At 46.9% G+C, this 23,982-nt stretch overlaps 3 protein-coding genes and 1 long non-coding RNA gene across 7 annotated transcripts; 2 read left to right on the forward strand and 2 right to left on the reverse strand.

The window, feature by feature from the left end:
* Positions 1-1,461: 1,461 nt before the first annotated feature.
* LOC123077018 (uncharacterized) lies at positions 1,462-4,642 on the forward strand. Its single transcript, XM_044499195.1, has 3 exons — positions 1,462-3,252; positions 4,268-4,307; positions 4,400-4,642. Exon 1 carries the CDS (start codon positions 2,086-2,088, stop codon positions 3,028-3,030), a length of 945 nt encoding a protein of 314 aa, XP_044355130.1. The 5' UTR covers positions 1,462-2,085; the 3' UTR covers positions 3,031-3,252; positions 4,268-4,307; positions 4,400-4,642.
* Positions 4,643-5,550: 908 nt separating this feature from the next.
* LOC123077019 (uncharacterized) lies at positions 5,551-10,122 on the reverse strand. Of its 3 annotated transcripts, none has more exons than XM_044499196.1 (6): positions 9,656-10,122; positions 9,387-9,574; positions 8,981-9,307; positions 6,742-7,452; positions 6,533-6,651; positions 5,551-6,053 (listed from the first exon to the last, which is right to left on the reverse strand). In XM_044499196.1, the coding sequence occupies exons 4-6, from the start codon at positions 7,336-7,338 to the stop codon at positions 6,014-6,016; spliced, it is 756 nt and encodes a 251-aa protein (XP_044355131.1). In that variant the 5' UTR covers positions 7,339-7,452; positions 8,981-9,307; positions 9,387-9,574; positions 9,656-10,122; the 3' UTR covers positions 5,551-6,013. The 3 variants fall into 3 exon arrangements, with proteins under 3 accessions (XP_044355131.1, XP_044355132.1, XP_044355133.1); XM_044499197.1 differs by having other exon boundaries at positions 9,387-9,582; XM_044499198.1 differs by having other exon boundaries at positions 8,981-9,310; positions 9,387-9,582.
* A 5,395-nt stretch (positions 10,123-15,517) lies between these two features.
* LOC123077020 (uncharacterized) lies at positions 15,518-18,353 on the forward strand. Of its 2 annotated transcripts, none has more exons than XM_044499199.1 (2): positions 15,518-16,869; positions 17,975-18,353. In XM_044499199.1, the coding sequence occupies exons 1-2, from the start codon at positions 15,642-15,644 to the stop codon at positions 18,217-18,219; spliced, it is 1,473 nt and encodes a 490-aa protein (XP_044355134.1). In that variant the 5' UTR covers positions 15,518-15,641; the 3' UTR covers positions 18,220-18,353. The 2 variants fall into 2 exon arrangements, with proteins under 2 accessions (XP_044355134.1, XP_044355135.1); XM_044499200.1 differs by having other exon boundaries at positions 15,520-16,869; positions 17,978-18,353.
* Positions 18,354-19,806: 1,453 nt separating this feature from the next.
* Positions 19,807-20,919, reverse strand: LOC123073871 (uncharacterized). Its single transcript, XR_006435770.1, has 3 exons — positions 20,775-20,919; positions 20,215-20,427; positions 19,807-20,050 (listed from the first exon to the last, which is right to left on the reverse strand). It is a non-coding gene; the product is annotated as an uncharacterized lncRNA (long non-coding RNA).
* Between the last annotated feature and the right edge of the window lie 3,063 nt (positions 20,920-23,982).

The following is a 23,982-nucleotide window of genomic DNA, read 5'->3' on the forward strand; positions in this document are numbered from 1 at the left end:
CTCCGCGGGGGCGACTCCGGCTCCACCATCGCGGACCACCGAAGAAGCCCTCACCGCAAACAAGCGTCAAGACCTGCGCCGGCCGATGCCAAACAGTCAGCCACACGCGCCGGCGACCAGACAGCTCCGACTCTATCAACGAGCATCCTAGGGGAAAAGTGTTGGGCTTGCGCCGAGCTAGCGCCAGAGCTGACCACTCGTCTCGTGTCATCGTCATCGCAAGGGCCCCTCCTCAGCAGCTCCAACTTTAGGAAGACAAAGCGGGGCACGGCGACCCCTCGAACACGTCGGAAGGAGACCGACTACCAAGACCCATCTGCAAGCATGCTCCCCTCGAAACTGCCATCGTTACTACACAAGAAGTCGTGCCAACATCCACATCGCTGGATGGGCACCAGCCGACCGCAATGTCGCGGCCGTCCAGCGCGTGAGCGCGCAAACGGGATCCGAAGCTCTTCAAGGCGACGCCCCAAAGAGGGAAGCGACGATGTCGACGCCGTCGCCCGACCCTACTGGGCCTTAGGCTTTTAGCCGAAGAGCAAATTCGAGGGTGTAGGAGGATGCGGGGCTCCACGACGATGCCTCCAAGGAGGTTATTCGACGCCCATAGGCGCCGACGCCGCCGGCCGGCAAGAGCTTGCCCGGAGCAATCCAACACCATCATCACCCCCACGGACAGCACCTCCGCTCGCCCACCCACCTCTCGAAGAGCCACGACGCCGGAAGCACTGGAGAGCCACCAAGCTGCACACCTCCTCGCCGGCCAAACACCGACGAGCCAGAATTGGCCAGATCTGGAATCTCACCATCGCAGCGCCACCAAGAACCACCAAGGCCAACGCACCATCGGCCCGCGCGAGGACGTGCCCATGGAGCATGGAGGGGGGCCGCACCCACCCCTACTTGCCGGAGAGGAGCGGCTGGCCTGAAGACCAGAGCCCGCCGACGAAGATGCCGCGGCTGCCACTTGCGAGAGCTCCTGCTCGGAAGCTGCCACGCCAGAGAAGATCAGCTAGGGAAGAGCCCACCTGGCCGTCGGCGGAGCAGCCGACCCGCCTAGATCTGTCGCGCCATGAAAAAGGGGATCAAGCCTCCCCCACCTCGAGCTCCCGCGGCCAGACGAGAGGAAGACGACCCCGCCGCCGCCTGGGCTTAGCCCGCCGGCCTCCTCCGGTGACGGCGAGGGGAGGGCGTGGGACGGGAGGGCGGCGTGGCCGAGGATTCCGCCTGTGTCGCCTCGGAAGAGACGACGCGGGGCGAGTTGGGGCTTTTATTTGGAAGAATTTTGGCTAGACAAGTCGAGATTCGCTCATTCCAACTTTCAACTTTTTTGTGTTGTTTTGAGAGATGTTCCAACTTCCAAGTAGCCAATAGTAGGCCAGTAGGCAACTGCGCAAGACAAGTCGGCCCATGCCCATCCCCATCCCCATCCCCATCGTCTCGAAGCCGCCCCCCATCCCCATCCCAATCCCCACCCACCACTCACTCACAGAGGGAGAGGCAGATCGAGAAAGAGACGCAGCAAGAAAAATTGCCCTCCGTCCTCCTCTCCTCTGCCCGTGCCCTAGAAGTTGTCCACCTCCAGATCCGTATCCATGGGGCGCCACGCCAAAAACAAGAAGAAATCTTTGGGGATCCCCTCCGCTCCCGTCCATATCTCGGAGCTCTTGCCCGAGATCTCGGCGCCCTTGCCCGACACCCCCCTACCCACCCGTCATGGCCATGTCGAGATGAAAACCAGTGATTCCGTATGGACAAAGGGGGCAACCGGTCCATCCACGGTCTCCACCGCTCCCGTCCCTGGCCCCGGCGAATGCGCCGCCTTGTCATCCCCGCCGCCCCCGCCCCCCCTACCCGCCCGCCGCCTCACTGTCGCATGGGTAACCACCGCCCGAGGCAAGGACAAGCGCAAGGTCCCCACCGCGGAGCCTCGCCCCGCCGCTCCGCCCCCCGGCGAATGGGTCGAGGTCGAGCAGCAGCAAGGCTCAAACCTCCCGAGACGGGAGCGAGACCAGCAAGCGCATCGCGGCCGTCGTCGAGGTCGAGGTCGAGGGCTCCACCTCCCCGCGCTATCCAGAGTGGGTGATGCTCAACAAGGCCGCGGGAATCTCCCCCCGACACCGGAACGAGACCACCGCCGACTCCCACACCAGCCAGGGCCAGGCCGTCGAGGTGTCCTTCTGGCTCGCCGACCCCCCGGCCGTCTCCCACTTCTCCGTCCACTGCCCTGGCCTCCAAGGCGACGATTTCTCTGACCAGCCGCCGGTCGTCATCTGCGCCGAAGGACCCTTCGTTCTCTTCAGCCTCACCCTCAACGTCCCTGAATGGGGCTCAATCCATCACTTCGTCTACTCCGCCGGCGGCCCTGCAGGGAGCCCCTCGCTGCGCCTCCTCCCGGTCCTGGACCCCGAGGTTGAAGCCTTCGAATCCCAGCAGTTTGCCCTCTTGCCCTGTGGCGGCCAGCACTATGCCGTCGTCTTCCTGGATCGCAACTGGATTCCCAGTGATGAGGTTTGGGAGTATCAAGCATACCTCTACTCCTCCAAGATGCGAGCATGGAGCACAACAAAGGTGCCCTTGTCACAGTTATCTGAGACCGAAAAGGCGCTACTTGATGGACATTACAGCTGCAAACAGATCATGGTCGGGCCAGACTCACTGGGCTGGGTGGATCTCCTGTGTGGTATCGTCCTTCTTTGCAACCTCTTCGACGAGAATCCTGTTATCAAATTCATCCCATTCCCTTCAACAAGGATCTGCATCACAGACGAGGATGGTGTCGCGGAGATTGCCGCAGAACACGTATGCGATGTCACTTGCTGCGGTGACCTCATCAAGTTTGTCCAGATTGATTTCGATGATCCTGACTACGGAAGCAGTGGCATCGCTTGGAAAGCCACCACATGGAACAGGAAGCTCAGTTGGAATGATTGGCGCAACCGCTGCATAGTTGATGTTGCTCAAACGACACGAGTTATTCTGCTTTGTTGCCTGAGCTGCTGGATGATGAGACTCAGCAGCTGCAACTGAAGAATCTCATCTTCATTAACCCCACCATCAGCACACAAGATGACACTCGCCTTTACATGATGGCCAAGGTGAATATGAGAGATGACACAGCATGGGTAGTCGCCATTGACATGAAGCATGCGGCTTTGGAGGCACTTGTCCCAATTTCCACCGAAAGGCACTACACCGTTACGATGTGCGCTCCGTGTGCCTTCCCCAAGTACCTCAACAACTTCACAGCAGGTATGGTAATTCTCCCCTTTTTGAGTTAACTGAGCAGAACTACTACTACTGCGGGGCTATAGGGTAACGAATTGGCCTATGCAAATTACACATGAACTGGTTTATATATACTAATTGTTAAGTGAGGGCATAATAGAGTGCAACAATTCAACATTACAACACTTAACTAGAGATATTTCTACTTCTGGATGACATACTTTCTCATAAGCTTGCATATTTGTTTTGTTCGCAGATACATATGCACCTAAACCTCCTTCATATTTTAGGCTCTTAGTTGTCTGTTGGTTATGTCTGCTTGCTTAGGAGAACACACGTTTCAGTATTGACACTATTGACATGGAATGCTTAGCTGTTCATCGACCTTGAAAATCAAATAGGCTACCCGTCGTTCATGTTTGTGTATTAAAAACTGGCACAAGGACAAGGGCTCACATCCATCGGAAAAAAAGTGTGCTACCAGAACTAGCCCACACAAGTAGACAGCATCCGTTCTCAACAGCCAGTCCCTTGACCTCCATGAGTTTGTTTGTTGCATGTTATGGTAGGTAGGTTTAAGTATGCAATGTGATACAGCTGCTGATAGTGTCAAGTGTCAACAAGACAGTCATCGTGAATCATGAGGACATTTCATGATTTTTGTGTTAATGATCACATACCTAATTAACTTCTTTGATTATCATGGTTCTGTGAGAATTGAGACCACTTACCGACTTATGCCATTCTGCTGTGTAAAACAAGGAACTGTGATGCTAATTGAAATCCACTCCCTGAATCAAACAAAAGTATCAAACTGTAAATGGACAAGTATAGCCTAAGTAGTATTTGTTCATAATGCCTCGTCTATCATGGAAATGCCACTACAGTGACATCCAAGGATCTTGTAATAATCTTTTCTGTTGCATGGGTACTCAGGCCGGGGCCTTCCCCTTTAAAATTTACTCGCTTGAGAAGTTAATGGTGTCTCCTCCCCATCTTGTGTGGTGTTTAAGTGTTTCCTTGTCCATATTCTTTGCAGGGGCAGACATGGCCGATCAAGTGGGCAAGCACTTTAAGAGGTAATTCATATATTGCTACCTTTTGCTTGTTCCATTGTTCTGAATTTTATCTGCGTTTAGTGATGGTTCTGTGGCCTTGTCCATCTTGGCAGGCACAGGAATCGAGGCCATAAAATGGAAATATATGATGAGCCAGAGCAAGAGAGATGGAAGCTCGGTCATCTTCAAGAGGTGGTCTCAAGGAATCGCCGTTCTGTGTGTTTCGCTTTCTGGGTGATGGCATTGATTGTGATGCTGGTGACTAGGTAGGAGAGTAGGACACTCTTAAGGAGCAACATCCTGGTGCTGGGCATGTAATCTTGAACAAGTGTGCAATGATCGTTTTGGCTGTGGTAAATGTGTGGACCGCATATGGTAGGCCACATGATGGTGGTGCTGCTGCTATATCTCCCTGACATACTATTCCCTCCGTTCCAAATTACTCGTCGTGGTTTTAGTTCAAATTTGAACTAAAACCACGATGAGTAATTTGGAACGGAGGGAGTACCTGATACTAGCCAGTTTATATGAAGATATGAATTGGTGACATGTTGGTAGCAAGCGTGTTTGGGACTAGAGGTTTTGATGTCGTTGTTGGTAGCAAGTGTCTGGAAGGCATGGAATTGCTAGGTGATAAGGTTTTTGCGAGCCAGTGAAATTTGTTGCATCTATTTTGGTTCGTGTTCCTTTGTTATAAGAATGTTGTGAGATTTTGGATACGTATGAGATTCATGCTGTAGAGGTTTGTTGTTGTTGTTGTTGTTGTTGTTGTTTTATCCCTTTGTTACGGCGGCCCTTTGTTACCCAAGTATCAATCTGGTTGTTTCTTTTGGCGGCTAGTTCACTTTTTTGAATGCTAGCAGGAAAAGTGCCAAATGTCAAGAGAGCCATGTACCAAAGCACTAAACAGGAATAGCTCTTCTTTTCCTCTCTCTTTTTTCCCATTATGTGTGTAGTTAGTACAGTATCAATGGAAATTTAGTGCACACATTGCAAACTACACTGGAACGCAAAATGAGATTTTTCTCTCTTCTTTCCTATGCCTATGCTCTACGGGCAAGCCACAGGTAAGCCCATCGCCTGGCCTAGCTTAGCCTGTCCACTGTTATCCCTTGGGGTTTGGAGACACTAGCCCAGGCAGGAACCAAAAACACCACCAGCACAGTCCCAAGTAGAAAAGAAAACAAACTTACCAGGCTGTTAAAATAGCAGTAAGCACATACTAGTAATAAACTGCAACAGAAAAACCAAAGGCCGGACACAGTGATAAAAGATCCACATCAAAATGCTGCCGTAATTCGCACAACGTCATAAGCTAGCGTTCCCAGCGGACGCAACATCATCCGGCCAGGGCTAACTCCTTACAACCCCTCACCCAGGTTTACGGACAGCCAGCCAAATCTTTCCTACCAACACTCAGGCCCGGCGCTAAGACTAACAACCACAGCATCCTGCCCACCCCAGGGCCAATCGCACTAACTTTCCTTAAACTCCTACACCATCAGGACGTCCATCAGAGGAAGGGCCTCAAGATTAACAGCTACTCCCTCCGTCCCAAAATATAAGAACGTTTTTAACACTAGCATAGTGTCAAAAACGTTCTTATATTCTGGGACAGAGGGAGTAACTTCCACGCCTAAATCAGTATCTCTACATCTTGTTCTAGTGTTACAAACACCAGCCTTCGCCTTGCCCCACAACAGCCACGATGACTCCTCCAGCACACTTCATTCAATCAACCCGTAATGCTTCCATGCATATGCGAACCTGCAAGATTTCAATCATACTGTTAACATCCCTGCAGATAATAATACTAATCATATCATAAACAGAAAATACACAAAATGATCGACAGATCCTCCTCTATGTATCTGTGCACATAAAACAATACAGCATAAGTATAGGTCATTTAGGCGGACTATTTAGGCCACAAGACCCCCTAATTAGATTCAAGGGCTAAGGCGCTACAAATTCTAGGTCATATAAGGTGATGAAAACAAGGCTCCTAGGTTCACCAGAGAGGATAAAGTGGATATACTGGTGTACCTTACTGGTCAAACAACAAACAACAGGTTAACAACAACGGTGTGCTCATATTCCAGTCACTTTCTGTTCATGACGTACGCCGAATTATAAAAACAAAAAATTGAGTTGTTCATGAGGTATTTCCAGACATGTTTGAAAACACCGGGGTCAGATACAACATGAGCTGGTTGTTCGTGTTAAGGTCAGAAAAGAAAACTTACTTCCCAGACATGTTTGAATTCACTATCATTTGATGGAATAGCTGTATAACAAATGTTGGCATCAACTCCATATCAATACAGTCAATGTCCTCCATGTTACCAATAAGTTCCTCGCCACCCTGTCAAAATAAGATACATGTTAATTACAGCACATTCAAAGTTTCCAACTAATGTCAACCCAGATTCAAGTTATGGTTACAGTTACTTACTTCAGCGTCCGACCCGTGAGCAAAAAAGTTCCGAATAAAACGGAACAGGTCCTCTTGACTTGACCGATATACAAACACATGCTTCACGCTTCTGAAGAACAACACCCCAGAGAAGCTAGCATTCCGCTGAGCAATCAGCCTCCAATCTGGTCCAGCCTTTATCTTTTGCAAGGTTTTTGCAAATCGTCTCTTTTCAGCATGTCCCATTGATCTGAAAGCTTTGATGACGTCTTCAAGGAAGAGTCTTTTCTGACGAAGTGAGCGCAGGGCAGGATGATTCCTTATGAACTTGATGTGGGCCTCCTGGGCATCCGGAGTTGGCGTTTCACTTGCTCCAGGCTTTATCATGCTCCTGTAGAGAAATCTCATGTACGCTTCGTGCTTCCTTTCAACTTTGAAATGACTGATTAATAGATGGGCCAGCTTTGCAAAATCACGAAGTAGATTTGGGAACGAGGCTGGGAAGGTAGGGTTCAAACTGATTCGGCAGCTATGGCCGCACATCCTCAGATCCTCCGATGAGAACCCACCTCCCCAACTTTTGTTACATCGGTATGCTTTAATGATCACTTCAATGAAGCCAGACCAGAGGTCCATCCCAACTTTAGTGGTAAGAAGTACAGCATCTTTGTCTTCATTAGCACTCAATTTGTACTCTTCAGTGACAGCATTGGCACGCACATAATCCTCCAAAGACTATTCCTCGCTCAACTTCAGTCAAACAAGGTATAGTTTAGATAGAAACCACTAAAGGAATAATAAGGGAGTTTATATGCCGCTTTCTAAAGTAAACCAGCTGGTCTGCTTGCCATATATAATATGTCAGGTAAGCACTTAAAGGCAAGACAGGCAGCCCTACCTACAATATTGTTCAGTTATCAATTAAAGTAAAAGCATTATCTCCGTTTTCGTGTTCGCAATTGGTCACACTCTTGTGGATATAGAGATACAAAAGACAGTAAAGCAAACTTGTGTTTGGCACCAATATTTTAGATTAACAAGACGCATAAACTCAGGGCTATGAATAATATATATGGACTCCTTTTTGGGGTACAACGAATTAGAGCCACTGTAAGCCAGCACCTGAGGCAGTTGGAGAAGACAACAACAAATGCAGCAAGGCTCCTTGACACTGTAAATAATGCAAGGAAGCTACTAGGGGATCCTTAAGATCATAGTTGGTAGGTAAATTCATATTAAAACTATTTGGCTGGGTTAGGAGTTTGACTTGGCGTCTTATTTGAGTTAGGATAGTTATTTGCTGGTTTATCCCTACAAAGAACATGCATCTTATGTTACATCGGCAAGAATGAATAGACCAGATTTCCGCTAAACCGTCTACCTCGTAACTACGTGGCTACATGGGAATGAGCCCAGCCACATGCAAGTCGATAAGTTCAGACTCAACTCTAACAGAATATGAAAATGTGCATAAAACTTCAGCGCCAGCTTATCATGATCCTGCATAGCCATGGATACAGGTTGACAATGATGAAGCTGAAACCATACTCAATTACCTACTGCATACTCAAAAATAAATAATTCGGAAAGTACCCTTCAGTGTGAGGACGTGATGTGCTTATTGATTGAAGAACACCGAATGTTCGGATTTGTTATAAACTGAACAGATTACATGGATATCCATATCTGCCATGGCCTAGCGCCTCAGTCAAGAAATTTAGTTCCTTCCTTCATTCATTCAGTGTATGCACACGAAAATAAGTTTCTAGAACGGAAGTCTACAATAAAAGAATGAAAAAAGAGCTATTCTCCAAGTAAAGGGCAGACTACATAACTACATAAGGGTTATGCAAAACAGCTACTTATATGCGGGTCATTCAGTGTGCGCACTTCTAAGTTGCAACCTGTTTAAAAATGTTTTGGTGCTGACTGTTTGCTTGAGACTTTATACTAGCAATCAGAAATCAATTAATGTGTTCATGGTTCATCTCCATTTCACATTATGGCTCAAAGGGGGGTCGGCACAAGTATATTACTACATGCAAATTCAAGATAAATTAAGTGGGCTGAGATAAGTAAATTGCACAAGAAGCACCAGAAAGAATTCAAAGATGAAGTGTAAGAAAGCAAAAGGTCGATCAAGCTCAGTTGCATATAAAATTAAAATTTCTTATGCAATTGTTACCAACAAGGTCAGTTATTTCTATGTCACGATGACAGGGACCATATTTGGATTTCAAGTACATGAAAAATAAGAATTTAGAGGGACAAATCATACCAAAAGGGTAAGCGCCCATTGTGGCCATATGGCAATCAGCAGGAGCCAAGCTTGCTCCATTGGCCAACCAGAAAGAAAGTGAAGAAACATTGGCACCAGTACTGCGACTGGTAGAATAGATGACATCCAAGGCAGAAGCCAGGCCATAAACTTTGGCAGCCACTCGGGTGGTACGAACCGCGCCAGCACCAGGAGCATCAGGAGCAAGATGATCAATGGGAACAGGAAAGAACTCATCACAGGTCGATCGGACACCGTCTGCACCGCCCTCCACTTGCGGTGCTGCCTCCTTCTTGTGGGCTGTCCATGCCTCTTGCCAGATTGCACCTGCTAGATTAGATTATCAGCTTGATCAGCTAGGACAGTTCTGCTAGGCAGTGAGATTTAAGCGTTTATAGTTTCATACCTCATACTTTGACCGCCACACCCACCCCACCAGCATCAAGAAACATAACTTCAGTGAGGGCGTGGCCACCAACCTCCTCTGCTCTGCTCTAAGCTGCTCTGCTCTAAGCTTGCAGTTCAGTTCGGCCAGCTTCTTCCGCTGCCTCTTCCTCTGAGCCGGTCGGTGCGCCATCTCGGCAGTGATTGGACCTGCTAGGCTAGATTAGCACCTTGATTAGACAGATGATGAGCTCGGCTAGGCCGTGAGGTTTAAGCGTTAGGGTTTCGTACCTCGATCTCTGTAACGTTGCTGCTTCCGGGGGCCTAGTCGCGGCAGACAGCCGCCCGCGCTGGCGAAGCGCGCCGACGGCGAGGCCGTGCGTCTTAGGGTTTCGCACCTCAAGCTCCTTACGGGTCGATGACGGCGGAGGGGGAGGGGAGGCGGACGCGGAGGCCTTGGGATGCTTCCGGGGGCCTAGGTGCGACCGTGGCCGCGGTAGGCAGCCGCCCGCGACTCGCGAAGCGCGCCGACGACGGCGAGACCGTGGGGTTTTCGCGCCTCAAGCTGCTCTGGGCTGAAACCGGCGGCGGAGGAGGCGGAGGCGGAGGCGGAGGGTTGGTGACGCTCGCGGAGGCGGAGGTGGTGCGGTGCTCGCGGTAGACGGCCGCCCGCGGCTGGCGACGCGCGCCGACGGCGAGGCGCAGCCGCACCCGGAGGCCGAGCCGGCTGATACTTTCTCCTCCAATTTTCCTTCGAGAGGGTGGGCACGGTGTTTTGTTCGTAGCCGGGATGGGCCTGTTGCTGCAATTTCGTCTGGAAGCCCAAGCCCAAAGAGACAGACCGTCGGGGTCGGTCTCTTGGGCTTCCGGGCCTTTTTTCTTTTCTTTCCTTAGCCGATTTGAGTGGTCAAAAGGCTAAAAAAACGATTTGTGAGCTTGCCTAGAAAAAAAAGGCGATTTCAGGCTTCAGACCGAACAGTTCTTTCAGTAACTCATTTTCTCACATAATTATTGCGTTGAAGAAATCCAGCCGCATGATGCCATTCCTATTCCCGAAGTGTCGTGGTTTTGTCACGGTAGATGTCCTCGAAAAAGGACTTAGTCGTTAGGTCATCGTAGCTAGGTAGTAGCTTCAATGGGTTGATCGAAATCGAGAGACACAGATTTACCCAGATTCGGCCCCTCATGATGGAGGTAATAGCCTACTTCCCACTTGATTGATTATTGCTTGAGATCTCGATTACAAGGGTGTGACTTGGCTAACCTAGTACTGGAGAGCTTGTAACTTAATCCCCTCAGGGGTTCCCCTTTATATACAGGTCAAGGACCTGAGGTCACAACAGAATCCGGGTCATACTATGACTCGTGTCTTAGTCTATTTCCTGCTTATCTTGTCCTTCAAGTAAGGAAAATTCCTTACAGCTTCCTTGTCGAGCTAGCTTACCAGATACTGGCCCACGAGCCGGCCTCTTCTTTCAATCGCCTCCTGGGCTTTGAATTACGGCCCACATAACTAGCCTGATGACGAGCCGCCATAGGATGGTCAGGTCATTCCTGGCCAGGTCATATCGTGGGGTATATCCCGTACACCCTAGGTTAACTTGGATTCATCCATGTTAAAGTTCATACTGGAATTAAGTCCGGGTCATCTTCTTGCAAGCCAGAACTCCCATTTGTTCCTTTAGCTTATTTTCGAGCCGGGTTGTGAGACACTGTCGGCTTCTGATGTTTCCTCGCTTTAGCATTTCACACCCCTTCAAGATTGTCGTGACGTCATCTCGCCAGACCTCCGTAATCCATGCATGACATCATCACGAATCTTGAGTGGATCTGACAGGCCTGGAAATCGAGGCGCCTTTCCGTCAGAAAATTATTGCGTTGCCCTCGTTTCGCACTTACCATTTCCCCTTCTTATTGTTCTATAAATACGTACGAAGGGCTCCAAGGTCTATTTTACCGTTTCCGCATCCTCGCTTCATCTTCTTCCTTGCGCCTATTGCTTCTTGTGACCGAAGCACCACCGCGTCTCCTTGAGCTCTCCGGCCACATCAACTGCGACCTCAACTGTTGGGGAACGTAGCATGCAAATTCGAAAAATTTCCTACGATCACGCAAGATCTATCTAGGAGATGCATAGCAACGAGAGGAGGAGAGTGTGTCCACGTACCCTCGTAGACCGAAAGCGGAAGCATTAGTTTAACGCGGTTGATATAGTCGAACGTCTTCACGATCCAACCGATCAAGCGCCGAACGTACGGCACCTCCGAGTTCTGCCCACGTTCAGCTCGATGGCGTCCCTCGAACTCTTGATCCAGCAGAGGGTCGAGGGAGAGTTTCATTGTTGGGGAACGTAATAATTTCAAAAAAAAAAATTCTACGCACAAGCAAGATCATGGTGATGCATAGCAACGAGAGTGGAGAGTGTTGTCCACGTACCCTCGTAGACCGAAAGCGCAAGCGTTATGACAACGCGGTTGATGTAGTCGTACGTCTTCACGATCCGACCGATCCAAGTACCGAACGCACGGCACCTCCGAGTTCAGCACACGTTCAGCTCGATGACGTCCCACGAACTCCGATCCAGCAGAGCTTCGAGGGAGAGTTCCATCAGCACGACGGCGTGATGACGGTGATGATGTTGCTACCGACGCAGGGTGATGACGTCGTCGCCGTCTCGCGCCGTCGCCCCCGCCGTCTCGCGCCGCCGCCCCCGTCGTCGCCGTCTCCCCGTCGTCGCCGTCTCGCGCGTTGCCGTCCCCGCCGTCCCCGTCGTCGCCCCCGGCCCGCCGTCCGTCGTCGCGTCGCCCCCATCGCGTCGCCCTCGTCGCGTCGCTGTCTCGCGCCGCCGCCCGTACGCCGCCGCCCCCCGCTCGTACGTACACACACACACATACACACACACACACATATTTTTTTTTTTACTTATTTTTTGTTTTCTGTTGTTTAGATTAATGTTAGATGAATTACGTAGATAATTAAGATTGTGTTAAAATTAATGTTAATGCATGTTAGATGAATTATATGGAAAAGATGTTAAATATTAATGTCAATTTTAGATGAATTAGCTAGATATTAATTAGGTATATATATGAGATTTGAACTAGTTGAATTAATATAACTAGTTTATTTTTAGTATGAAAATTAATAAAACAAGTTTATTTTTAGTATGAAAATTTAGGTATATGAGATTATTTGAAGTAGTTGAATTAATATAACTAGTTTATTTTTAGTAAATGTGCGGAGTTGAACTAGTTGAATTAGTAGAACTAGTTTATTTTTAGTAAGAAAATTTACGTATATGAGATTTGATGATCTAATTAAAATATTACTATATGTAGCTACTTTATATATTTTAGTAAGAAAATTAATAGAACTAGTTTATTTTTAGTAAATTCTTAGTTGAATTAATAGAACTAGTTTATTTTTAGTAAGAAAATTTAGATATATGAGATTTGATGATCTAATTAATAGGAAATGTCGTCTGACGATGAAAAAGATTTCATTAAGTGTGAATACTGTGAAGACCAGCGCGGCCTGTGCGACAGAAATTTCCTTGTTGATGATAGACGCTTCAGCATCAAGTTGGATGAGACCTTCGAAGTGAATACAGTAAGTCACAACGACAAGTCTTTTTTCATAATTAAACATGACTTATATATATGCTTCATTTGCTTCAACTTACAATTTTAAATTTTCACTATTCTACTAGCGCATCCCCTGCCATGCAAGAATTTTTGTCTTGAATAAGATAGGTTTCAGTGCTATAGAAACTATGGAGGTAAAGAGAGTTTACCTGAAGACCGAGCATGGTTATACTTTCAACGTCAAATTATACAATGCAGACACGTACACCTATTTTGAATGCAAAACTTGGCAAGCACTATGCAAGGCTTATGCATTTGAGCCTGATATGGTTATCACCTTTGATATTCGTCCGGAAGATGATATTGAAGGTAATATCGACATCTGGGTCGATGTGCAGACGCCTCCAGTTCTACCATTATGTGAGTTTCTCAACCATATTTATGTCTTTGATATTGTTTATTCAAAAATAGTTGACAACTTATTTTCATTGACAGCTTATTTCCATTCAAGCAAACATGTCCGGCGCTTGGTAGATAGGACCTACTACTGTCCCGGAGCTGAACTAAACTGCAAGGAGATAAGTCATTATGTTTCATGACTTGAGGATCTTCATACTGTTAAGACAAATTTTCTTCCTGGACTTAGAAATGTTAGTACTCAAAACGTGAGACAAGTAGTGATCGTATTGAACTACGGTCACATCTATTTACGAAATATGGTAAGATTTTTACTATTTGTCCTCAGTGCATCTTTTGCATACATTATTTTTTTGCTAAACTTTCATTGCTAAGTATATTAATTACTATACGATGTTCTTCAACAGGGACTCCCGATGACAGTTGTGCCTCAGTGGATCGAGACTAAAGGTCACATGTCAATGGGTAGCTTACGGCCAAGATATCCTACATTGCACATGAGTGCATTCAGGATTTCTAAAAGCGATGAATGCTTAATAGTGAAAGATTGGAGCAAAATTGTTAACGATCCTAGCAGAGAAGTACTAGGGGGCAACAATGAGAAGCGCAGCCCATGATTAGGAGACAGGTTCATCTGCATGCTCCAGTATGATGAATCAGGAGAGCTATACATGTTCTATGCTATTTTACCTGAGAGAGAGCAGCAGGAGTGATTTAGCTAGTTCATGCTCTTAGTACTTTTGTTCTCTCATGTCCGTGTTCTTCGTCCTGAACTTAATCTCAAAGGGGTGATTTGCTTTTGTGGTGTTAATTATGAACGCTTATAATATCATGACCATGTTGAACTCGATGATATCTTTGCTTCTGGTACAAGTGAATGTTTTTTCTTTAAGCTAGTGCTGGTGGTGATTAGATAGCGGTAATGACTATGATGATTAAACAATGGTAATGACGACTGTGATGATTTTTAGCTAGCTAGTTTACTGTTGTTGATGATATGATGCAAGAGTTTTTATATTAATATGATGATGATGATGAGTTATTATATCATTTATGAAAGAAACCGCAGATTAGTTTCAGCTGGATGAATCCTAGCTAAGTGATCAAGTATATGCCATATCCATATTATACTTGATCACCTATAATTAAGTGATCAAGTATAATATGGATATGGCATACAAGTATAATATGGATATGGCATATACTTCACTTAGCTAGCTAGGATCCACATGCATCCAGTCGAAACTAATCTGCGGTACTTTCACCTACTGATTTAACAACTAAAATAATCACTAAATTAAATTGAAAACACAAAATTAATGGAAAAAAATAATACCAAAACACCCCCAAACATTTAGTACCGGTTGGTGTTATCAACCGATACTAATGTCCTGCACGCACCCTGGCCTGGCTCGTGCCACGTGGTGGCACTTTAGCGCCGGTTCGTGATGAACCGATACCAAAGGGAGGGGACCTTTAGTCCCCACTCTTTAGTGCCGGTTGTAGAACCGGCACTAAAGGCCCTTACGAACCGGCGCTAAAGCCCGGTTCTGCACTAGTGTCCGGTGGTGGCGAGGGAGAGGAGAGGGGGGAGGGGTGGCCGGCGGCGGGCTAGGTTATCGCCGCCCGAGTTGCCCCTACGGGAGCGACGCGGGGCCCAAGCGGCTATGGCCTGATTTCTCCGCGTGTCCATATATAGTAAAGGATGATCCATCTGCATGCCGGGTACGCGTGCGAGTTAGGACTTGGGACGAGGAGCGATGGCGAGGCGGGAAGGACAAGCATGTTAGACCGGCGGTGAGCGGCAGAAGCTTGGATGGTCGTCGGTCCTCCCTTGGGTGGTGCCTCTGGCCTTGGCCTCCGCGCGCGCCTTCTATGTTTCTCTCAATCCACCTTGAGCAACCGGCATGTCCATCAGTTTAATTTGGTTTGGATCGGAAACGAGGCTCCAATCCATGAGTGGATGTGTGCGAAACAAACAAAAAAAAAAAAAACGATAATCTGCGGAGGACCGAACAAGATAGGCTGGCACGTTTGAGAGATCGATCGATCGAGAGAAAGAGAGAGAGAGAGAGCCGGAAAAGAAAACCTTCGGAGTCAGACTCGGATCGGATGTGAATCAGAGTCCCTCTCGTCTTCCCCGGTCACAAAACTGCTCCCTCCAGCGCCAGAGAGAAACAGCAAACTGCAAAGCGCTCCCGTCCCGCACCAAATCGCCGCCGCCGCTGCCAACCTCGTCTCACACTTTTTTCCCGCGGACCTTAACCTCCAGATCCATGGCGCTCACCGTTGTTCCTGTCCGGCCCTCCGCGCACCCCGACTGGGCCTTACTCAACAAGACGGGCCGTATCTCCGACAACCGGAACGAGACCACCGCCGGGTGCCGCACGCCGGAGGGCCAGGCCGTGGAGGTGTCCTTCTGCCTCGCCGACCCGCCGGGCGTCTCCCACTTCTCCGTCCACTGCCCCGGCCTCGAGGGCGACGACTACTCCGACACCCCGCCCTTGCTCATCTGCGCCGAGGGGGCTTTCGTGCTCTTCTCCGTCACCCTCAACGTCCCCGAGTGGGGCTCCGTCCACCACTTCGTCTACTCCGCGCGCGGCCCGTCCGGCAACCGCCCGTCGCTGCACCTGCTCCCGGAGCCGGACCCTGAGGTCCCAGCCTTCCAGTCCCAGCAGTTCGGCATCCTGCCCTGCGGCGGCGGCCACTTCGCCGTGGCTTTCCTCGATCGCAACTGGATTGACCATCGTGACTGCTGGGAGTATCGCGCCTACGTCTTCTCCTCCACCACGCGGGCATGGAGCAGAACCAAGCCGTCCATGCCGCGCTTGTCCCAGTCTGACAAGGTGCTGCTCGATAGGCATTACAGCTGCAAGCAGATCACTGTCGGAGAAACCTCGCTGGGCTGGGTTGATCTCTTGTGTGGTATTGTCCTCCTCTGCAACCTCTTCGACAAGCGTCCCGTCATCAAGTACATTCCATTCCCCGCATCCAGGGTTCCTCTCGTTGATGAGGATGGTGTCCCCGACATCGCCGCGGAACACTTGTGCGACGTCTCCTGCTGCGGCGATCTCATCAAGTTTGTCCAGATAGATTTCGATGAGCCTGACTATGGAAGCAGTGGCATCGCTTGGAAAGCCACCACATGGAACAGGAAGCTCTCTTGGGATGATTGGCGCAACCGCCGCACGGTTGATGTTGCTGAAATCTCGGTCGACACGAGTTATTCTGCTTTGTTGCCTGAGCTGCTGGATGATGAGAACAAACTACTGGAGCTGAAGAATCTTATTTTCATTAACCCCACCCTGAGCATCCAAGATGACCATCTTCTCTACATAAGGGCCATGGTAAAGGCTCAAGATGACACGACATGGATTGTCGCACTTGACATGAAACATGCCTCTCTCAGTGCGCTAGTCCCAGTGTCCACCCAACCCTTCTGTGGCGTTACCATGTACTCTCCATGTGCCTTCCCCAAGTACTACCTCGACAATATGCCAGTAGGTATGGTAATTCTGCCCTTTTTTCCATCCTCTCATGCCCAAAATGTGATTTACCAACAATATAGTATGATGTTTTTTTTTTGGAATCTTGGTTAGCTGTTGGTTAAGTGTGCTTGCATAGGAGAATGTACATCTGTATATTGACACTGTTGACATTAGATTGTGTAGCCGCTCCTCGAACTTGAAAATCAACTAGAGTGCCCAATCCAATATACATGTTCATGTGTTGGAAACTAGCAAAAGGCCTCAGCTGATGCTAAATACTGCTAGTGCTTATGAGTACTGAGGCAAGGAACTGTAAATGCTAATTCAACTACATTATAATACTCCCTCCGTTCCTAAATATTTGTCTTTCTAGAGATTTCAACAAGTGACTACATACGAAGCAAAATGAGTGAATCTGCACATATACATCCGTATGTGGTAGTCCATTTGAAATCTCTAAAAAGACAAATATTTAGGAACGGAGGGAGTGCATGTTAAGCCTTTTGTCCCAAACAAGTTGGGGTAGGCTAGATATGAAACTCTTTCACGAGGACTTCCCAGGAGGTCACCCGTCCTAGTACTAATCTCGCCCAAATGGGTTTCAAATTACAGTATCGACAGACAGGCAAGTTTGTTAACAAGTGGCTTTTAATTTGCACCACAAATTACCATAACCCAACCGGCTCTGGTACAAAATGACTCAGCCATCACGAAAGTTCCACTGCAGTGACATCTGAACCTTGTCTAACTGCAGCTAGCTAGATCCAATCTCCTTCCATTACCATGATGTCTCCTGGCATGCCTGGTGGACATGTCTCTGCCCCGAGACACCATTTTTGCCACTGTGGGGTGGCCTTAGTTGTTGTTGGGTCGAACCACGGCATGGCTCACGCTGCAGCTCTTCTTTTTTGTGGTATAGCGATGAAATGAAATTGTAAGAAGAAAGAACAACTTTTACTCTATCCCAAAACACAATTGGTTCATGATCTGTGTATTACGATCCTATGGTGTCGTGCGAACTCTAGTCGAGGCCTTTCCCCATAGAAAACCTTTCCCTTGAGAGGTTTTATGCCTTTCATTCCCCATCTTCTGCATCTAACAGTTGCCTTGTTTAAATTTAGCAGAGGCAGACGTGGTCAAACCAGTGGTCAGGCAACTATACGGCACGAATAAAAGATCTCACAGGAGGCAAAAAGGGATACTCAACCCAAATACTAGCTCTCAAGGGAATCCGGTGGCACGGGGTGAGCGAGCTTCGGTTCTGGATCTCCTGTTTCTGCATCGCCGGAACATTTATTTCTTTTTCTTCATAGTATTACCGATCATGGCAAAAGTGTTCTCTTATATCTACTCGATGAATGCCTGAACCCCTTTCCTAGTTTAAGTGCAAAAATTGATGTTTCTTCTACTCTGGCTATGTAAAAACAAAAGCATATCAGTGTATTAATTAGGGGCTGCCTCTCCTGTAAGCTGTGGTTATGTATATATATGTAAGGATAATGGTTGCAGTGGCAAGTTAGAAGGTCTCTTTTTTAATTATGAATCAGGTTTGCAGATAACATTAACAACATTCATAGCATTATTTGTCTGTTTAAATTTATTTATACCACGATCCACTTGGCATCTCCGCCATCGACCATGTGCAAGTTCAGGTTCTGCCGCTACTCCTGCCCTTAGTACTATGTGCTACCTGGTTCTGCTGGTGACGGTGCGATGTATGGATGATTTGCGATGCTAAGTGGCTGAACAGATTGGATTGACTATTGATTATTACAGTGTCAGTTTAGGAGGGAATAAATCGAACTATGTGCCATCACATTCTGTTGTTAGTGTTTGCAGAGAGCTTCTTATGGTCCCAAGCTTTCTAAAATTTCAAGAACCTGCTCTGTAATATTGACCAGATGTGGTGAACACGGTGGTAAATTTATCAACTAATAACTGATGATTTTATGAGCTGACTTCTGCTTGTGTGCTGAACAGATCAGTCTCATGGATGAGTGATTCATGTACTTTTCTCGATAGATTTAACTATATAGTGCCGAGATTCAGTGCCTTTTAGTGCTTGGTATCTCTTTTGTCTTCATCTCTTTCCATTGATCCGGTAAAATTAAACCACACAACACATTTAGAAGGTTGTGTTCTTCATATTAGTCACTTGTACTTGCATATCAGTTTCTTTTATGTTGAATTGATGACTCTGTTAGACTTTGCGTATGAATTCATAGTTTGTCACAGAAAGTGTCATAAGTATCATGGGTAGAGTATTATGTACTCCCTCTGTTCATTTTTATAAGACCTTGAAGACATTTCAGACAATGTGCAAACAATCCATTTTGAGCCATCTGAAACGACTTACAAAAGTGAATGGAGGGAGTACATTTATCACCAGAACCTTGATTTAATTTTGCGGCAATTATAGTAAATTTATCACCTCACTTGCTAGGAATGCAGCAGTAGTGTTTGCCTTTGACTATTAATAAGATTAATAGTATATGAGATATAGAATGTGAAAATTATATCATTGGAAGCTCCTTGCGCATACGAATTTGATGATGTGTTTTTGTGTAACTTGCATGTCATATATTATTGCTTTAATATGTGGTCAAAATTAACCTCAAAATATGCATTAGGCCCTATATAGATGGATAGAGGGAGTAATTTGACTTTCACAAGCCTCCAATTATATACGTTGAATGACGCTGCAATATGCAAAGACGGTCATAGTGTGACATGACTTAAAACAAACTTGCAAATGTGAAAAATAGGAACTGGAACATGATTAATTAGGATCTCTCTCTCTCTCTCTCTCTCTCTCTCCCTCTCTCCAAACAACATGATGTTACACCCCCCCCCCCCCCCCCCCCCCCCCCCCAAAAAAAAGGATTAGTTCGTTTTGTGCAGTAGCTAGGGTAGCAAATGCACGGCGTGTCTCCTCAGGCCAGCTTACTTGGGTCCTCCAACATTGTCCTCAGTGGCAGACCCAGGAATTGGAATTGGAGTTAGCTGGGGCGAACATTTAATGTCTAATTTTTTTTCACTAGAAATGCAAGTCTATTCAACCAAAACTCATAGCATTCAACAACAAATGAATAAAAAGGCTCTTAAAAACTAGTAAACTGCTAACATGGACTCTTGTCACTTAAAAATGCTCACTTATGCCACAATATGATCCCATAATTCCAATTTCCGAACGAGACCTACAAATTTATGAATGCATTAGCATGAAATGCCGGAGGAATGCCCTACAACATCAAATGGCACCAAAATTGAGTGTCCTGTTACTGCTAACAACCTGATGTTCTTATTCAACATTCCAAGTTCCCAACTAACATATCAAAGAAAGGATACTAGAAGAGGATACCTGCTGGTCATCGGAGTCATGTGGTCGCTTCCGGTTGGTTGATCTGGGCGCCGAAGCTACTGCCCCTGTCACACCCGCAGCTTCTTTGGCAGCAGCAGCCTCAGCCTCAGCCTCTTCGAGTTCAACGGCAGCAGCTATCCCTATCCAATCCTCCTCTTCATCGGAATCCATCACCGGCACTCCGGCCAGTGGGGCGCCACCAAGCTCGCGCTGCTGCAACAATTAGATTGCTTCATCAATTTCATTGACTTCGTCAGTTAAAAAGGGAAAGCTAAAAGGCTGCATTGCACATGCTCAAATTCTGTTCACATGTCTAATTATGCCTGCAAGCTAGACTTATGTCTATGTAGGAAGGGCGTTGGGGGTCATCGCAAAGAAATAATATTCATATCTAATGCATCCAGTTTAGTCTACGCAAGGAATCATCTTAGGATTTGGACTGCCGTAGCCCCAACTACTTGCAGCCTTCTAGTTCTAGGCAATGGAAGCAACAACAAAAATTACTCTGAATGACTTGTGCTATCAGGATCAAACAACGATCATGTAGGGTGCGGAATAACCTCAGTGCCGCGGTGCGCCGGAGCCGCTCCCCACCGCCGCCCCCGCCGCTGGACCGACCTCCAAGCTCCAGCACCAGCTGCAGTCCAGCACCGCCCCCCGCCGCCGCAGTACGCGTACCGATGGGGTTTCTGGATCGAGCGATGGGATTTCTTTTTTTTGTTTGATGTCTGTTACTCTGTTTGGGCCCTGTAGACACATAGCCCACTCCACCGGCCCAACACTTTCTCCCTCACGCAGTCACGCTCGCTTACACTTGTCCTATATATCACCAAAAATAAGCATGTAACTGTCGTGAATCCTTCCACTATCAAATCACTTGATTTTTTGCACCCAATGATTGTCGCCTGTGTTGATGCAATAATGCTATATAACTATTGCTTTGATGCATTGTCCTTGATTTATGTTGCCAATTTTGTGCAAAGAAGCTGGCGGCAAAGTACATGACACTCGTCGCTAACGGTGGTAAGAATGGCCACTGGACATAAGTGAATGCCCACTCAGGCGCTCATTTTAAAAAACTTCCTACAGTTTCAGGAAGGTGGGGTGGCGTTCTTTTGTAGAGAAAGCACATCTAGAGTCATTAAGTGTTTTTCAGGTAAGTTTCACTAATAATGGGGCCAATATAATTTTCTTTCACCTTGACTACTCCTGTTTGTTGTCTAAAGTAGTACACAGGATTTATGTTTTATATTCTTTCCGCTATCGATTTTTCTCCCAGTAGATACGGCTTGCTGAATAAAGGAGGATCACATGTGTCATGCATGTATGTCATCTCTAGTGATAAATGTATATAGACTAGCTCTATTGTGAAACTTCTGATTTTAGTTCAACTCATATACTTACACCGAATCAAGTTACCTCAGTTGGGAAACTTCTAATTTTAGTTAAGCTAAACATTGTATGATTTATAACTAATAATGTGATTTGTAACATCTTCTTGGGTAATTGAATGTTGCTTCTAATTCAGGTCCTATTAGCTTTCTATTTTTCATTTGTAAACCCTCATGTGGTACCTTTTCCTAGGGAAAGTCTAAGGTGATAATGAAATTTTCATGTGAACCTCTTTCATATTTTGATATTTTTATCTGGTTTGAACCAATTTGGGAAAGTCTAAGGTGATACTGAAATTTTCATGTGAACCTCTTTCATATTTTGATACTTCCAAATGCCTCATGTCATTTTGCTGTGCAACAACTGGCAAAAATGCATGCAAAGTTTGGAGCCAAAATATCCATTTGTTCGCAGGTCTTGGTCTCCTAGCCACCTCTCCCTTCAAAAGTAAGTTCATATTTCATTATCATATTTCTCTTCTGTGAAAGATGTAAGACTGATGATTGTTGCGTTTGTAAAAATATACATAGAGTAAAGATTTCATGGAATTTAAATGCAAGCTAAATTCAGTTGATATTATATGTACATTGTGATGCATCATTGTCTTCTAACTCCCTGTCTCCTTTTTCCCATTTCAATTCTGCTAGACCATAATATATCAGTGGGTGCATTGATGTGTTATCAAATGCAGACTGTGAAAGTGGTTGCCATAAAATATATTTCGTAGGTAAGATTTGCCATCTCATATAGTTCGCATTTAGAACTCACTTACCAATCCACTTACTCCAGGTGAAGTTTGCTTTGGTTGAGTCTACCATAAGAGGTAGACTTTTGCTCGGATCTTTCTACTTACTCTTTGAGTTAATGTTTCTATTTCTAGAGCTAAATTCTCATCATGTCACATAAAATGAAGTTCTAGATCAACAAACCAGCACGACTACAGTCATGTTGATCCACCTTTCCTTTTTGCGAAAATGATACATTTTCTTATCCTTTTGATTCCATATGATACTTGGTTACCATTTTTTCTCTCTTGAAACAAGATACTTGACGGTTATTGCACATGCAATTGCTAGGGTAGACTATCTGTTGATCATTCTTTCGGGATCAAGTGTACTTGGCTGCATTTTCCTATTAAGCCACTACTTTTAACTCACGACATGTTCGAAGTTTCTAGCGAGCCAGGCTGAGGCGAGCATACAAGATGGGCCACTTGCACGAGGGGAGATGGGAGGGATACGAGCTGGTATGCAGCTTGTGGGTGCTTATCTTCTCCTACCTCCATTAACCTTTGCTCTAATTTTGTTCTTCCTAGCCCCTTCCGATCTACCCAAAGGTGCTTCGATTCGAGGTAAGCTCTACATGAAAAAGATGCACCTCGATGCTACGGTTCCATTTAGGCGATCGGTTCGTAGTTTCGTCGGCCGTAAGTTCTTAATTTCGTCTTCCCGTTTGAAGCTATTCTTGACGAATTTTGTCAGATTCGTCGTGCACGATCGATCGTTTGAAATTTCCTTTGACCAGCAGCCTAATCTCGCAGTTCCTCACAACATTCGTGTTGTAAGTTTTTGGTTTCGACGATCGTAGCTTCATCTCTCTTCGATCAGCAGTCTACTGTCCTCTGTCCTCTGCTCAGAGTCCTCCTATTCGTCCCTCTCGACGCCGACTCCCCTTGATCTCCTTGCCCACGTCCTATTACACTAGAGTCGTTTACGGCGTCGCTCATCTCGGCCTACTCACTGTCATCCTCCTACTGCACTGACGCTGCAACGGCATGCACATTGCTTTCTTGTGTCCTCTGCCTCCGTGCACACTGCAGTTCAGCGCGCCGCCGACGGGGTCGATCATCTTGGCCTCCTCTCTCTCGCCCTACTACACTAGAGTCATTTCCGGTGTCAATCATCTCGGCCTCCTCTCTCGTCCACTGCACTGACGATACCATGGTGCGGGCACTGCATTTTCCTCCTCTGTCGACTGTCTTTGCGCGAGCACCGCAACTAGTTCGCCGACGGTGTCGCTCGCCGTGCCGCCGACGGGATCGCTCGTCCACGACTCCATGCTCGTCATGTCAGACACGGCGCCACTGCCACTATCCACCACAGTCGCCATGGTCCGGCGCACACTGCATTTCTTCTCTCACTTCCTCTGTTATCTCTTAACCCTATGTGCTAAGTGCAATGCTAGCTCTTAATCATACTCCATGCGGGCAACCAAACAACGTGTAGTTGCATGCGCCGAGACAATGCAGGCAACCAAACAACGTGCCAAAGTTGATCTCCTAATGCAGGCAGTTCATATGCAGGCAACCAAACAACTCGCAGATGTCGCATATGAGGCTGTTTTTCTAGAGTCAGGCCGAGTGGAGATGTGTATGCA

This window comes from Triticum aestivum, chromosome 3D (assembly GCF_018294505.1).
Source record: "Triticum aestivum cultivar Chinese Spring chromosome 3D, IWGSC CS RefSeq v2.1, whole genome shotgun sequence".
Classification (NCBI taxonomy): domain Eukaryota; kingdom Viridiplantae; phylum Streptophyta; class Magnoliopsida; order Poales; family Poaceae; genus Triticum; species Triticum aestivum.

What these genes read in the sequence shown, in the direction of transcription:
- LOC123077018 (XM_044499195.1), top strand. Translation starts at nt 2,086, where the DNA reads ATGCTCAACAAGGCCGCGGGAATCTCCCCCCGACACCGGAACGAGACC.
- LOC123077019 (XM_044499196.1), bottom strand. Translation starts at nt 7,338, where the DNA reads ATGGACCTCTGGTCTGGCTTCATTGAAGTGATCATTAAAGCATACCGA. An exon ending in CTCACGGGTCGGACGCTGAA is followed by an intron (nt 6,652 to 6,741) that starts GTAAGTAACTGT and finishes TTATTTTGACAG; the next exon opens with GGTGGCGAGGAACTTATTGG. An exon ending in AATTCAAACATGTCTGGGAA is followed by an intron (nt 6,054 to 6,532) that starts GTAAGTTTTCTT and finishes GAAATCTTGCAG; the next exon opens with GTTCGCATATGCATGGAAGC.
- LOC123077020 (XM_044499199.1), top strand. Translation starts at nt 15,642, where the DNA reads ATGGCGCTCACCGTTGTTCCTGTCCGGCCCTCCGCGCACCCCGACTGG. An exon ending in CCTCGACAATATGCCAGTAG is followed by an intron (nt 16,870 to 17,974) that starts GTATGGTAATTC and finishes GTTTAAATTTAG; the next exon opens with CAGAGGCAGACGTGGTCAAA.